General features: G+C 43.5%; 1 protein-coding gene across 1 annotated transcript; it reads left to right on the forward strand.

Moving 5' to 3' along the window:
• Positions 1-589: 589 nt before the first annotated feature.
• On the forward strand, positions 590-5,357 carry LOC123062493 (DYRK-family kinase pom1). The gene is made up of 8 exons (XM_044486031.1): positions 590-1,103; positions 1,481-2,092; positions 2,541-2,847; positions 2,931-3,210; positions 3,472-3,579; positions 3,861-4,139; positions 4,578-4,721; positions 4,859-5,357. Exons 1-8 carry the CDS (start codon positions 845-847, stop codon positions 5,030-5,032), a joined length of 2,163 nt encoding a protein of 720 aa, XP_044341966.1. The 5' UTR covers positions 590-844; the 3' UTR covers positions 5,033-5,357.
• Positions 5,358-17,476: the final 12,119 nt, after the last annotated feature.

Here is a 17,476-nt window from a genome sequence, read left to right on the forward strand (position 1 = left end):
TATATGCTTCAATTTTTTAACGTTCCTAAAGTGTATATCAAGAAGTACTCTTATGTTTTATTTCCAGTAATTATAATTTTTACATATCACCTAATAGCGGGACGAGGCATTTCAACTCTCCGGTGCATCTGCACCCGTGGGTGAATAGCAAATTCAAAGTAACAGGGGAAAAATTCAAAAAATATGATATGTTTTTCGATTTCTTATGCTATGTTTTTGAAGTTACTATTCACCAGGTGCAGATGAGCCTGGACTCGGAATTGAATATTCATCGATAAAGCATTTATTTTAACAAGATTACCGCGGCAAATGCGTAGAGTATTATCTCTGTTTGTCCCATGATAAAATAAGATCTATACACTAATATAATCTTATATTATGGGACGGAGGAGAGAGTAGTTTATCCAAACAACTTCAGACTTTATTAATAAACTTAAACTATAAAGAAACACCTCATACTTTTAGTCAGTTGCTCGGGGAGAACCCAAATTGGGTGAGCATTTGTGCAAAACCACTCCACCAGAGGGGCTGAAAGGCAATTAAGGCAGCCATTTATGCTTACGCACACGCGACCCTGGTGATCCTATGCGGCCTCGTGCTCTCCCCTCCCCTCTCTTTCCTCTGACTTCTTCGCCCCTCCTTCTCCAGTCCTCGCCTCCTCCTCCTCCTCCTCCTCGTCCTCTCCTCCCCCGCACTGACCCGACCCGACCTGACTGACTCGCTCGCTTCGCTTCCAAGTTCCAATGGCGACGCAACTGCTTACCTCACGCCGCGCGCCACGCGCCTGAGCACCAACCGGCCGTCATCGCCCCCGGCCGCCCCGCGCGCCCCGGACGAAGAACACATGGCCGCGCCGGGCCTGGACGAGGTCATGGCCTTCCTCACCGACCACGGCTTCGCCAGCACCGCCTCCGCGCTCCGGGACGACGTGCTGGGCCGCGCCGCCGACGGGGAGCCCGGGCCCGCCGCCGCATTAGATCCCCAGCTCCCGCCCCTCCGTATGTCGGCCTCGGGCGCCGGCCTGCCGCCGCCTGCCAGCCCCGGCTCCAGCTCCGGCTCGGCGTCCTCCTCCGCCTTCGTCAGCATGCGCTCATCGCCCTCAGGTAGTCACGCCGTAAGTCCTTTTTCCGTTTCCGTTAAACCCCTCCTCCTCCAGGCCCCTCTCTGTTTCCGTCGCTGGCGGTTGCGCTTTGCACCGCGAAATCTCGATCCGTGCGCCGATATTTCGGTGGCTTTGAGAACAATTCCAAGCCTCTGGTTCGACCCAATATGTTTCTTCTTGGAAGATTTTCATACTTACTGTCAAAGAATTGAAATTGATCCTGGGGGACTGGTTAAACCCCTCCCTCGGTTCGGCCCATCACCGACGCCTGCCACAAAATTCTATCTCCCCGCCTAGTCCAGTGCTCTGTTCTCCTAATTCTAGGAAATTTTATCATAATTCTGACCCAGAATTTGATGTTTCTGTTTCTTGGATCAGGCCTGCTGAACCCTTATGGCGTGTGGTCGTCGCAGCACTCGCTGTCAGACGCGTCGTCATCTGAGATGGAGTTCGGCACAGCACGCCAGTACGACACCACCGACCTCTTCTTCCAGGAAGGCTGGCTCTACGACGACCACATCTTCCATACCAAGCCGGGCGACAGAGACAAGGAGGAGGACAAGTTTGTTCTCGGCGCTCAGGGCGGCCCAGGACCGGCAGAAACGTTCGTGTTTGGCCCTGGCGACTACTGCCGCCATGAACACGCCGGCAATGACGGCTGTGAGGGGTGCGCCGAGGTGTACACCTGCTCGTCACCGCTCTGCGGTTGCTGTGCCAGGGGACTAAAGAATTTTCAGGAGCTCGAGGTGCTCACGAATTCTAGCTCTGCCGTGTATGGGAGGTACAAGATCATGGATGACCAGACAGAGATACTGGATGAGTGTGGCCCGGATGTGTTTCAGATGAAGCAGAGTGGGGATGCTGTGCTTGAGTGTGATTTGCCGACAAATTCTGGGCAAGTAGACGACCGTATGGAGCTGAATGTTGTGGAGAAGGAGCTTCAAATGCTCAGTTCATTTGATACTTATGATGATGCTGAAATTGCTGCAAGTAAGTATCAGTACTCCATTTGTTGCAAATTCTATGGTACTACTAGTATAATGTAAAGTTTCTCCTCTTAAATCACTTATTCGAATGAAGACAGTTTGAAATTGTTTACTGGATTTAATGTAGAGGGGGAGTGGGAATAAATTACAATATCTAAAAGGTTGGGTACTGTAGAGATTTCCAGGTTGAATTGTAAATACCTGAATCTCTGCTGCCATTTTGCAAATATGCAAGGCAGGGAAAATGTTATACTAGCCAGTGACGGCCATTTTCAGTAACATTTTCAGAGCTGCAAATAATCAAGGAGCAAATTTTGTTGCTGTCCAATGCTTATAAGCACTAACGCATGGGTCATGTAGTGCCTGTTATCCACTTTACTGTCTAAAGGTTTTCCTTTGCTTGCTTGCTGTTTGTTTCGGTTCTAATTTCAAATGTTTACCGTCTTGCATAGGTCCAGTACAGGTGCGCCATGTCACTGATAATGTAGAGTTGGATCATAACAATGAAAACAATCTGAAAAGCAGCAGTGATAAAGAATATCTGAAAGAGAGTTATAGCTTGCATCCTTTCCCTGAGACTGATGATTATGATGACACCTACGAGTTTGAAGATGTTGGGCCATTGAATACAGATGTTCGGAAATCTGCTACACTTATAGCTGAGAAAGAAGATCCAGAGTCAAACATTGATCAGGCCGTCTCTAATTTCCATCAGGAATACGAGGTATTTGAATTGAGAATTGTCCACCGCAAGAACAGGTTCACATCAAATCTTTTTTTTCTTTCTTTAGTTGTTGTTCTAGAAATAATACATATGCTTATATGGTATGCATCCATTGCAGAACTGGCTTTGAAGCAAATAAAGATTTTCCCATTGTCTTGAATTCAGTCATAGCAGGAAGATATTATGTTACTGAATATCTTGGCTCGGCTGCATTCAGCAAGGTTGTCCAAGCACATGATCTTCAGACAGGAATAGATATTTGCCTAAAAATAATAAAAAATGATAAGGATTTCTTCGATCAGAGTTTGGATGAGATAAAACTGCTGAAGTTTGTGAATAAATACGATCCATCAGATGAGCATCATGTACTGCGGCTCTATGACTACTTCTATCATCAGGTATACTCACTTGAGGGAGGGGCAGTTGGCTAAGATACCCATTTTCTGTCAACTCCATACTGCAAACTAGTACTTGATTGTTTGGAATATAAGAAGATATTTAAGGGACTTGGTCCTTATGAATATCTCAAAAGATGTACTGTAGCAACATACTTCATTTGCTTGCAGGCATCCGTTTGATTGTCGAGCCTAGTAAACATTTTTCCTTTCGCATTCTACCTTGCATAAAGCTGATTGCTGACAGTAAACAAATATTGGCAGGAACATCTTTTCATTGTCACTGAATTACTGCGAGCAAATCTGTATGAGTTTCAGAAATATAACCAGGATTCTGGTGGTGACTTGTACTTTACATTTCCTAGGATACAGGTATGTTGAATTGACATTTACCAGATATTCTGTATTACTGTGACATTCTCTGAGAATCCCTTAGTGCAATAATTATGCATTCACATAAGAACATGCCACCTGTACGCCGCACCTTATTTGTTGGCATATTGTGCTTAAACTTAGAATTAAAATATGTACTCCAAACTTATTGTTTTCGTAAAAAGATAAAGTTGTTTATATGATTAACAGATTGAGCACAGTTATAATTCACTCATGAAAGTTAGGAGTTCTGGTGAAACAAAATTGTCCCTTTCTTTCAGGCAATTGCTCGCCAATGCTTAGAAGCTTTGGTATATTTGCACCATTTAAGGATCATTCATTGTGACCTAAAGCCAGAGAATATCCTTATCAAGAGCTACAGCAGGTGTGAAATTAAGGTCATCGATCTTGGAAGTAGTTGCTTCTTGACAGACAGCTTATGCCTGTATGTCCAGTCACGTTCTTATCGAGCTCCCGAGGTCATTCTGGGCCTGCCATATGATCAGAGGATTGACATTTGGTCTCTTGGTTGCATCCTTGCTGAACTGTACACTGGTGAAGTAAGTAGTTCTTTTGCTGAGTTGATAATTTGAATTTTGTACATAGATTAAGATCTTACTATGATAATAAGCACATAATGGTCGATGGTTGGTCATATCAGTAGATTGATCTTATGGAGATTGCAATACATGGACTTCATAGTATACTAGCATGTCCATATTCTTTATTTTTCAAATATATGTAAATCTGTGGTCCTCCAAAAGCAGAGTGAGTAAAATAGAGCTTGAAAATCTATGGAAATATATAGCTCCAACCAGAGATGTATATGGTAGGTGTTTTTGTTTCTGTCTTGGAGGACGTGGATAGTCTTTTTATCTTATATAACCTCAACTCACACAAACACAAAGCACAATGGTGTGCTTCTAGTTGTTTTACCATTTAAAAGCAGCAAATCATCTGCTCATAAAACTCATAATGTTGACTCTTGCACATGACAGGTACTATTTCCTAATGAGCCAGTGTCCATGATGCTTGCCCGAATGATCGGGATAATTGGTCCAATAGACATGGAAATGTTAGAGTTGGGACAGGAAACACATAAATATTTCACCGATGATTATGGCCTTTTCACCAAGAATGAGGTACACTTCATTTCATGTTTGCTGTTTCAAGCCCCTATCAGTCAAATGCATTAAAAGTATTCGATAACCACTCGATCTTAATATCGTGGATAGTAAAAACTAAAAAACTTGGACTTACCGTCCTTATCTGTATCCAGGAGACAGGTCAATTAGAGGAGTTAGTCCCAGAGAAGTCTTCTTTGCGACATCACTTGCGATGCCCTGATCCACAGTTTGTGGATTTTCTATCTTATCTGCTGCAAATAAACCCCAGGAAGAGACCAACAGCCAGCGAAGCGCTCGAGCATCCGTGGCTTTCATCCGAGTACTAATCTGGGGCCAGCCACTCCTTTCTTCTGCTTCAGGGGTGATTTGCTCACGTTATAAGGATGAAGTTTCGGTACTCCTTTTGTGAAGCCTTCTTTTAAAAACTTGTAAAAAAAGAGTGGTTTTCTGAGAGTTCCATGTGGCATGAAACGTTGCTGTTTCCTTGAGGTGTAGAGGGTCTTTGCCCTTTTGGCTGCAGGCTTTGTTGAACTGGCCTGTGGCCCGGTTTCTTGGTTGGTGTCGGTCTTTCAGGGCAATTCTCGGAGTGGAAGCCCTGCTGATTCATGCGTGTATGTAAATATGAGGAAAATTTCCATGTGTGTCTGTACAGCTGAAACTTACACTTGTAATCTATGTGATTCATCAGTGAAAATTTAAGATACAAAAAATAATTGTCCAGTGTTTGATAAGGACATCTACAACGCCGTGCATCAAATCGGACACACCAAACATCGGCGGACAATGGTAGTGGAGCCGGCCATCAACCTGGTGCACCACATGTCCGCTCCGGGTCCGGCCTCCTCCACCTCCATTTGATGCATACATAGATCAATAGCAACTCAGTGACAATGTTCATATGCATCATTCAGATGCAGAGGCTGGGGCATACCCCCTATTTGAAAAAAAAAATGCAATCACAACTAAAAAGCATTGGATCAACAAGTTTTTACATCCAACCGATCTAAAAAGAGTCAAGGAAGGAAAAAGACGTCAATTTTTGCCTCCTAGTTCAGCTTTCCGTGTCAAATTCTTTACTCCTCGTCTGGCTCCTCCGAAGCATCTGAGTAGCGCTCCAATATGCTAGCATGATATGCTTGCACAATGTTCGCCGCATAGAATCCAAGTCCGACATCTTCATGGTCAATATCTTGGCATCAATCTTCTTCTCTTGGAGCTTGATCTTCTTAGCTTGCGCCTCCATGAACTTGTCAAACCTCTTGGTCTTCTTTTCCTCCTTTGCATCATTGTGCTTGATGTATGCCTACTCCTTCTTTGCCATGATGTCCTTGAACCTCTTCGTCATCTTGGCCGCCGTCTCTTTTCGCTTCTCCTTCTCCCGTCGTCCTCCTAGTACTTTCTGCCCCAATTCCTACCTATCCTTTTGGCGGGAGCAAGGACTCCTTTTGTTGGATCACCATATTTATCTACATTGGGCATGATGCGGTTTTGACGGAATTGACGACAACATTAAGCCACTTGAGGCGCACATTCAACTTCAATCAACAATGTATGAAGAGGAAGTGCTTCTTTTTTGTCCTAAACAACAATGTGCATGCACTGACCGACCTAGGAAGAAAAATACATGATCAACAAGTTGCATATCCGGCCAAATGACCAACACACAGAGCATATCCGGCCAAATGACTAACGCACATAGAGCAACAAAAGACATATGAGCTCTTGGACTGTCGCGCTACTTGGCCATCGGATTTGCAATTGTTTGTAAAAGCCGCAATACTTGCTTGCGGCCTCTTGAATGGTCGAGTAGCGCGACAATCCAAGAGCTCATATGTTTTTATCGCCGGATGTGGCACTTTTCAATTTAGCAGATCCCTACCAGGGAAACGTTGGAACGCATGGTTGCACCTGGTCCGTAGGTTGATGGATGTTCACCTATCCGATCAGGCGGATACAATACGCTGGAAGTTAACCATGAATGGAATTTTCTCAGTGAAATCCATGTATTCAGACCTCATTGATTCCGAGCCATTGTTGAGGTATTTGCACATTTGGAAGATTAAAGTTCCGCTTCGAATTAAAATCTTTATGTGGTTCGTCCATAAAAAAGTCATTCTAACCAAAGATAACTTGGTGAAAAAGGAATTGGGTTGGTAACTCCAGGTGCTGTTTTTCTGATCTAAATGAAACGATTAAATACCTCTTTCTCGAATGTCCTCTTGCAAAATTATTATGGCGATCAATTCATATAGCTTTTAACGTTCATCCCCCAAGGAACATAAACACGTTATTTGGAACGTGGCTTAATGGAATGGACATACACATAGCTAAACATATTCGGATTGGAATATGTGCATTATTTTGGGCTATATGGAACACTAGAATGATATGATTTTTAAAGGGACAAAATTCAATAATTTTTTGCAGATCATCTACAGAGTTACATCTTGGATCCGTATGTGGTCCTTACTCACTCATGCGGACTTCAGGGAGCCTATGGTTATTTGGTGCAACCGCTGGGAGACGGTAGCACTGAAGGAAATATGCCCTAGAGGCAATAATAAAGTTATTATTTATTTCCTTATATCATGATAAATGTTTATTATTCATGCTAGAATTGTATTAACCGGAAACATAATACATGTGTGAATACATAGACAAACAGAGTGTCACTAGTATGCCTCTACTAGCTCGTTGATCAAAGATGGTTATGTTTCCTAACCATAGACATGAGTTGTCATTTGATTAACGGGATCACATCATTAGGAGAATGATGTGATTGACTTGACCCATTCCGTTAGCATAGCACTTGATTGTTTAGTTTGTTGCTATTGCTTTCTTCATGACTTATACATGTTCCTATGACTATGAGATTATGCAACTCCCGTTTACCGGAGGAACACTTTATGTGCCACCAAACGTCACAACGTAACTGGGTGATTATAAAGGTGCTCTACAGGTGTCTCCGAAGGTCCTTGTTGGGTTGGCGTATTTCGAGATTAGGATTTGTCACTCCGGTTGTCGGAGAGGTATCTCTGGGCCCTCTCGGTAATGCACATCACTTAAGCCTTGCAAGCATTGCAACTAATGAGTTAGTTGCAGGATGATGTATTACGGAACGAGTAAAGAGACTTGCCGGTAACGAGATTGAACTAGGTATTGAGATACCGACGATCGAATCTCGGGCAAGTAACATACCGATGACAAAGGGAACAACGTATGTTGTTATGCGGTCTGACCGATAAAGATCTTCATAGAATATGTAGGAGCCAATATGGGCATCCAGGTCCCGCTATTGGTTATTGACCAGAGAGGTGTCTCGGTCATGTCTACATAGTTCTCGAACCCGTAGGGTCCGCACGCTTAACGTTCGTTGACGATATAGTACTATATGAGTTATGTATGTTGATGACCGAATGTTGTTCGGAGTCCGAGATGAGATCACGGACATGACGAGGAACTCCGGAATGGTCCGGAGATAAAGTTTGATATATGGGATAGTAGTGTTTGATCTCCGGAAGGGTTCCAGAATTCACCGGAAGGGGTTCCGGATGTTTCCCGAAATGTTTGGGCACGAGAACACTTTATCTGGGCCAAAGGGGAAAGCCCACGAGGCTTTTGGAAAGTGCAAAAGGAAGTTTTGCAGAGACCAGAGGCTAGACGCCAGGAACCCTGGTGTCTAGGGGGTAGACGCCGGGAACCCTGGCGTCTAGCCGTGGAGTCCGAGAAGGACTCTTGCCTTTCGGGTGAAACCGACTTTGAGGAGGCTTTTACTCCAAGTTTCGACCCCAGGGCTCAACATATAAATAGAGGGGTAGGGCTAGCACCAAAGACACATCAAGAAACACCAAGCCGTGTGCCGACAACCCCGTCCCCTCTAGTTTATCCTTCGTCATAGTTTTCGTAGTGCTTAGGCCAAGCCCTGCGGAGATTGTTCTTCACCAACACCGTCACCACACCGTCGTGCTGCCGGAACTCATCTACTACTTCACCCCTCTTGCTAGATCGAGAAGGCGAGGACGCCACCGAGCCGAACGTGTGCAGAACTCGAAGGTGTCGTGCTTTCGGTACTTGGATCGATCGGACGTGAAGACGTACAACTACATCAACCGCGTTGATATAATGCTTCCGCGAACGGTCTACGAGGGTCCCTAGACAACACTTTCCCCTCTCGTTGCTATGCATCACCATGATCTTGCGTGTGCGTAGGAATTTTTTTGAAATTACTACGTTCCCCAACAGTGGCATCCGAGCCTAGGTTTTATGCGTTGATGTTATGCACGAGTAGAACACAAGTGAGTTGTGGGTGATATAAGTCATACTGCTTACCAGCAATGTCATACTTTGGTTCGGCGGTATTGTTGGATGAAGCGGCCCGGACCGACATTACGCGTATGCTTACGCGAGACTGGTTCTACCGACGTGCTTTGCACATAGGTGGCTGGCGGGTGTCAGTTTCTCCAACTATAGTTGAACCGAGTGTGGCTACGCCCGGTCCTTGCGAAGGTTAAAACAGCACCAACTTGACAAACTATCGTTGTGGTTTTGATGCATAGGTAAGAAGGGTTCTTGCTAAGCCCGTAGCAGCCACGTAAAACTTGCAACAACAAAGTAGAGGACGTCTAACTTGTTTTTGCAGGTCATGTTGTGATGTGATATGGTCAAGACATGATACTAAATTTTATTGTATGAGATGATCATGTTTTGTAACCGAGTTATCGGCAACTGGCAGGAGCCATATGGTTGTCGCTTTATTGTATGCAATGCAATCGCGCTGTAATGCTTTACTTTATCACTAAGCGGTAGCGATAGTCGTGGAAGCATAAGATTGGCAAGACGACAACGATGCTACGATGGAGATCAAGGTGTCACGCCGGTGACGATGGTGATCATGACGGTACTTCGGAGATCGAGATCACAAGTACAAGATGATAATGGCCATATCATATCACTTATATTGATTGCATGTGATGTTTATCTTTTATGCATCTTATCTTGCTTTGATTGACGATAGCATTATAAGATGATCCCTCACTAAATTATCAAAGTATAAGTGTTCTCCCTGAGTATGCACCGTTGTGAAAGTTCTTCGTGCTGAGACACCACGTGATGATCGGGTGTGATAGGCTCTACGTTCAAATACAACGGGTGCAAAACAGTTGCACATGCGGAATACTTGGGTTAAACTTAACGAGCCTAGCATATAACAGATATGGCCTCGGAACACGGAGACCGAAAGGTCGAGCATGAATCATATAGTAGATATGATCAACATAGTGATGTTCACCATTGAAACTACTCCATCTCACGTGATGATCGGACATGGTTTAGTTGATTTGGATCACGTGATCACTTAGAGGATTAGAGGGATGTCTATCTAAGTGAGAGTTCTTAAGTAATATGATTAATTGAACTTTAATTTATCATGAACTTAGTCCTGGTAGTATTAGCATATCTATGTTGTAGATCAATAGCTCGCGTTTAGCTCCCCTGTTTTATTTTTGATATGTTCCTAGAGAAAACTAAGTTGAAAGATGTTAGTAGCAATGATGTGGATTGGATCCGTGATCTGAGGTTTATCCTCATTGCTGCACAGAAGAATTATGTCTTTGATGCACCGCTAGGTGACAAACCTATTGCAGGAGCAGATGCAGATGTTATGAACATTTGACTAGCTCAATATGATGACTACTTGATAGTTTAGTGCACCATACTTAAACGGCTTAGAATCGGGACTTCAAAGACGTTTTGAACGTCATGGACCATATGAGATGTTCCAGGAGTTGAAGTTAATATTTCAAGCAAATACCCGAGTTGAGAGATATGAAGTTTCCAACAAGTTCTATAGCTAAAGGATGGAGGAGAATAGCTCAAGCAGTGAGCATGTGCTCAGATTGTCTGAGTACTATAATCGCTTGAATCAAGTGGGAGTTAATCTTCCAAATAAAATAGTGATTGACAGAATTCTCTAGTCACCATCACCAAGTTAGTAGAACTTCATGATGAACTATGATATGCAAGGGATAACGGAAACGATTCCCAAGCTCTTCGTAATGCTGAAATCGACGAAGGTAGAAATCAAGAAAAATATCAAGTGTTGATGGTAGACAAGACCACTAGTTTCAAGAAAAGGGCAAAGGGAAGAAGGGGAACTTCAAGAAGAACGGCAAGCAAGTTGCTGCTCAAGTGAAGAAGCCCAAGTCTGGTCCTAAGCCTGAGACTAAGTGCTTCTAATGCAAAGGGACTGGTCACTAGAAGCGGAACTGCCCCAAGTATTTGGCGGATAAGAAGGATGGCAAAGTGAACAAAGGTATATTTGATATACAGATTATTGATGTGTATTTTACTAGTGTTCGTAGAAACCCCTCGGTATTTGATACTGGTTCAGTTGTTAAGAGTAGTAACTCGAAACGGGAGTTGCAGAATGAACATAGACTAGTTAAGGGTGAAGTGACGATGTGTGTTGGAAGTGGTTCCAAGATTGATATGATCATCATCGCACACTCCCTATACTTTTGGGATTAGGTTGAACCTAAATAAGTGTTATTTGGTGTTTGCATTGAGCATGAATATGATTTGATCATGTTTATTGCAATACGGTTATTTATTTAAGTAAGAGAATAAATTATTGTTCTGTTTATATGAATAAAACCTTATATGGTTACACACCCAATGAAAATGGTTCGTTGGATCTCGATCGTAGTGATACACATATTCATAATATTGAAACCAAAAGATGCAAAGTTAATAATGATGGTGCAATTTATTTGTGGCACTACCGTTTAGGTCATATTGATGTAAAGCGCATGAAGAAAATCCATGCTGATGGGTTTTGGAATCACTTGATTATGAATCAGTTGATGCTTGCGAACCATGCCTCATGGGCAAGATGACTAAGACTCCGTTCTCCGGAACAATGGAGCGAGCAACAGATTTGTTGGAAATCATACATACTGATGTATGTGGTCTGATGAATATTGAGGCTCGTGGCAGGTATCATTATTTTCTGATCTTCACAGATGATTTGAGCAGATATGAGTATATCTACTTGATGAAACACAAGTCTGAAACATTTGAAAAGTTCAAAGAATTTCAGAGTGAAGTGGAGAATCATCGTAACAAAAATAAAAGTTTCTACGATATGATCGCAGAAGTAAAATATTTGAGTTATGAGTTTGGCCTTTAGTTAAAAACAATGTGAAATAGTTTCACTACTCACGCCACCTGGAACACCACAGCATAATGGTGTGTCCGAACGTTATAACCGTACTTTATTAGATATGGTGCGATCTATGATGTCTCTTACCGATCTACCACTATCGTTTTGGGGTTATGCATTAGAGACAGCTGCATTCACGTTAAATAGGGCACCATCTAAATCCGTTGAGACGACACCGTATGAACTATGGTTTGGCAAGAAACCTAAGCTGTCGTTTCTTAAAGTTTGAGGTTGTAATGCTTATGTGAAAAAGTTTCAACCTGATAAGCTCTAACCCAAATCGGAGAAGTGCGTCTTCATAGGATACCCAAAAAAATGTTGGGTACACCTTCTATCACAGATCCGAAGGCAATATATTCGTTGCTTTGAATGGATCCTTTATAGAAAAGGTGTTTCTCTCGAAAGAAGTGAGTGAGAGGAAAGTAGAACTTGATGAGGTAACTGTACCTGCTCCCTTATTAGAAAGTAGTTCATCACAGAAATCTGTTCCTGTGACTACTACACCGATTAGTGAGGAAGCTAATGATGATGATCATGTAACTTCAGATCAAGTTACTACCGAACCTCGTAGGTAAACCAGAGTGAGATCCGCACCAGAGTGGTACGGTAATCCTGTTCTGGAGGTCATGTTACTTGACCATGACGAGCCTATAAACTATGAGGAAGCGATGATGAGCCTAGATTCCGCGAAATGGCTTGAGGCCATGAAATCTGAGATGAGATCCATGTATGAGAACAAAGTATGGACTTTGATTGACTTGCCCAATGATCGGCGAGCCATTGAGATTAAATGGATCTTCAAGAGGAAGACGAACGCTGATAGTAGTGTTACTATCTACAAAGCTAGAATTGTCGCAAAAAGGTTTTTGACAAGTTCAAGGTGTTGACTACGATAAGAGTTTCTCACTCGCATCTATGCTTAAGTCTGTCCGAATCATGTTAGCAATTGCCGCATTTTATGAAATCTGGCAAATGGATAAACAAAACTGCATTCCTTAATGGATTTATTAAAGAAGAGTTGTATATGATGCAACCAGAAGGTTTTGTCAATCCTAAAGGTACTAACAAAATATGCAAGCTCCAGCGATCCATCTATGAACTGGTGCAAGCATCTCGGAGTTGGAATATATGCTTTGATATCAAAGCATATAGTTTTATACAGACTTGCGGTGAAGCCTGTATTTACAAGAAAGTGAGTGGGAGCACTACAGCATTTCTGATAAGTATATGTGAAAGACATATTGTTGATCGGAGATAATGTAGAATTATTCTGCAAAGCATAAAGGAATGTTTGAAAGGAGTTCTTTCAAAGAAAGACCTCGGTGAAGCTGCTTACATATTGATCATCAAGATCTATAGAGATAGATCAATACGCTTGATAAGTTTTTTTTTCAATGAGTACATACCTTGACAAGATTTTGAAGTAGTTCAAATGGAACAGTCAAAAGGAGTTCTTGCCTGTGTTACAAGGTGTGAAGTTGAGTAAGACTCAAAACCCGACCACGGTAGAAGATAGAGAGAGAATGAAAGTCATTCCCTATGCCTCAGCCATAGGTTCTATAAAGTATGCCATGCTGTGTACAAGACCTATTGTATACCCTGCCCTAAGTTTGGCAAAGGAGTACAATAGTGATCTAGGAGTAGATCACTGGACATTGGTCAAAATTATCCTTAGAGGAATAAGGATATGTTTCTCGATTATGGAGGTGACAAAAGGTTCGTCGTAAAGGGTTACGTCGATGCAAGTTTTGATATTGATCCAGATGACTCTAAGTCTCAATCTGGATACATATTGAAAGTGGGAGCAATTAGCTAGAGTAGCTCCATGCAGAGCATTGTTGACGTAGAAATTTGCAAAATACTTACGGATCTGAATATGGCAGACCCGTTGATTAAACTTCTCTCACAAGCAAAACATGATCACACCTTAGTACTCTTTGGGTGTTAATCACATAGCGATGTGAACTAGATCATTGACTCTAGTAAACCCTTTGGGTGTTGGTCACATGTCGATGTGAACTATGGGTGTTAATCACATGGTGATGTGAACCATTGATGTTAAATCACATGGCGATGTGAACTAGATTATTGACTCTAGTGCAAGTGGGAGACTGAAGGAAATATGCCCTAGAGGCAATAATAAAGTTATTATTTATTTCCTTATATCATGATAAATGTTTATTATTCATGCTAGAATTGTATTAACCAGAAACATAATACATGTGTGAATACATAGACAAACAGAGTGTCAGTAGTATGCCTCTAGTAGCTCGTTGATCAAAGATGGTTATGTTTCCTAACCATAGACATGAGTTGTCATTTGATTAACGGGATCACATCATTAGGAGAATGATGTGATTGACTTGACCCATTTCATTAGCATAGCACTTGATCGTTTAGTTTGTTGCTATTGCTTTCTTCATGACTTATACATGTTCCTATGACTATGAGATTATGCAACTCCCATTTATCTGAGGAACACTTTGTGTGTCATCAAACGTCACAACGTAACTGGGTGATTATAAAGGTGCTCTACAGGTGTCTCCGAAGGTCCTTGTTGGATTGGCGTATTTCGAGATTAGGATTTGTCACTCCGATTGTCGGAGAGGTATCTCTGGGCCCTCTCGGTAATGCACATCACTTAAGCCTTGCAAGCATTGCAACTAATGAGTTAGTTGCAGGATGATGTATTACGGAACGAGTAAAGAGACTTGCCGGTAACGAGATTGAACTAGGTATTGAGATACCGACGATCGAATCTCAGGCAAGTAACATACCGATGACAAAGGGAACAACTTATGTTGTTATGCGGTCTGACCGATAAAGATCTTCGTAGAATATGTAGGAGCCAATATGGGCATCCAGGTCCCGCTATTGGTTATTGACCAGAGAGGTGTCTCGGTCATGTCTACATAGTTCTCGAACCCGTAGGGTCCGCACGCTTAACGTTCGTTGACGATATAATACTATATGAGTTATGTATGTTGATGACCGAATGTTGTTCGGAGTCCGAGATGAGATCACGGACATGACGAGGAACTCCGGAATGGTCCGGAGATAAAGTTTGATATATGGGATAGTAGTGTTTGATCTCCGGAAGGGTTCCGGAATTCACCGGAAGGGGTTCCGGATGTTTCCCGAAATGTTTGGGCACGAGAACACTTTATCTGGGCGAAAGGGGAAAGCCCACGAGGCTTTTGGAAAGTGCAAAAGGAAGTTTTGCAGAGACCAGAGGCTAGACGCCAGGAACCCTGGCGTCTAGGGGGTAGACGCCGGGAACCCTGGCGTCTAGCCGTGGAGTCCGAGAAGGACTCTTGCCTTTCAGGTGAAACCGACTTTGAGGAGGCTTTTACTCCAAGTTTCGACCCCAGGGCTCAACATATAAATAGAGGGGTAGGGCTAGCACCAAAGACACATCAAGAAACACCAAGCCGTGTGCCGGCAACCCCGTCCCCTCTAGTTTATCCTCCGTCATAGTTTTCGTAGTGCTTATGCGAAGCCCTGCGGAGATTGTTCTTCACCAACACCGTCACCACGCCGTCGTGCTGCCGGAACTCATCTACTACTTCGCCCCTCTTACTGGATAGAGAAGGCGAGGACGTCACCGAGTCGAACGTGTGCAGAACTCGGAGGTGCCGTGCTTTCGGTACTTGGATCGGTCGGACGTGAAGACGTACGACTACGTCAACCGTGTTGATATAACGCTTCCGCGAACGGTCTACGAGGGTCCCTAGACAACACTTTCCCCTCTCGTTGCTATGCATCACCATGATCTTGCATGTGCGTAGGAATTTTTTTGAAATTACTACGTTCCCCAACAGTGGCATGCGAGCCTAGGTTTTATGCGTTGATGTTATGCACGAGTAGAACACAAGTGAGTTGTGGACGATATAAGTCATACTGTTTACCAGCATGTCATACTTTGGTTCGGCGGTATTGTTGGATGAAGCGGCCCGGACCGACATTACGCGTACGTTTACGCGAGACTGGTTCTACCAACGTGCTTTGCACACAGGTGACTGGCGGGTGTCAGTTTCTCCAACTATAGTTGAACCGAGTGTGGCTACGCCCGGTCCTTGCGAAGGTTAAAACAGCACCAACTTGACAAACTATCATTATGGTTTTGATGCGTAGGTAAGAAGGGTTCTTGCTAAGCCCGTAGCAGCCACGTAAAACTTGCAACAACAAAGTAGAGGACGTCTAACTTGTTTTTGCAGGGCATGTTGTGATGTGATATGGTCAAGACATGATACTAAATTTTATTGTATGAGATGATCATGTTTTGTAACCGAGTTATCGGCAACTGGCAAGAGTCATATGGTTGTCGCTTTATTGTATGCAATGCAATCGCGCTGTAATGCTTTACTTTATCACTAAGCGGTAGCGATAGTCATGGATTTTTTTTGAAATTACTACGTTCCCCAACAAGCACGGGCTATCTTCAGCCGATTTGGGTGACCAGCTAATAATAGGCTAGGTGTGTAGGCATCGTAGCTTGTTTTTTATCGCCGGATGAGGCACTTTTCAGTTCTATGTCGCCGGATGTGACACTTTTCAGTTTTATTTTCTTTCGACTAATGCTCGGTTTATGAGCCTCTTTGAACCTTAAGACTTTGTTACATTTTTATTTAATAATATGGTTGCATGCATCGATTGATGCAGAGGCCGGGGGTCATCCTTCTTTAAAAAAAGCCTTGCTTGTGGCCTCTTGAATGGTGTATCATCGATTAGTGAGCGATTTCGAGCTACCCTCATGGATCACTTCTGTGTGATAGGGATCATAGTGCTTTTGCTCATGAAATCAAGCATACACACTTGTCCAAAATGTTCCACCCCCTTTTACTTCCGTGCCATGAGTTGGATCAATTCTTGTGCCCAATCACGCATCAACCAACAATTCATCATCCTTCAAGTTAAAAAATTCTCCCCTCTTCTTCTTTGGACCCGCACCCGACGCCCAAATGTTGTCTGGATCACCGCTCGACTGTTGGGTGTACGTCGGCTAGGTCTACGTGGTGTCCGACATCTGGGCGTTGTTGTGTCTCTGCCTCCGGCTGGGAGTCCTCCACTTGATCGTCTTCGTGGCCTGCAATGTCATGGATCATGTTCATCAGTGCCTCTTCGTCATCCACCATCTCGCTCAGTTGAAACATTCCGGCAAACAGAGACCCGACACCGAAGGGCGAGGGAGCCGGCATCCACGAATGGACAAGTGTCGGCGACTGCGACTGAGGCTTCGTGAAGGTGTAGTCCCCGTTGAGGTCGACTTTGAACGATACTTGATGGCCAGCGGTGATGGTGGACACGGACTGATGCTGCGGACCGAGCTGCAGGGCAGCGGTGATTGCATGACACGCAACCGCGTCTTCATACGCTTTGGAGGAGGAGGTACTGGGTGACTGGCTGCCGCCAAAGTGTCCTCCCCCTTCTTTTGTTTTGTGGTGGTAGGTGTTGCATTTTGTCATGTTAACCTTGCTGGCGACCACCACCAACTTGTCCTTTCGGCTGTAGTGTGACGATGACCTTCTCGGTCGTCTCCATTGTGGCGGCG

The sequence above is a fragment of the Triticum aestivum genome, chromosome 3A (assembly GCF_018294505.1).
Source record: "Triticum aestivum cultivar Chinese Spring chromosome 3A, IWGSC CS RefSeq v2.1, whole genome shotgun sequence".
Classification (NCBI taxonomy): Eukaryota; Viridiplantae; Streptophyta; class Magnoliopsida; order Poales; family Poaceae; genus Triticum; species Triticum aestivum.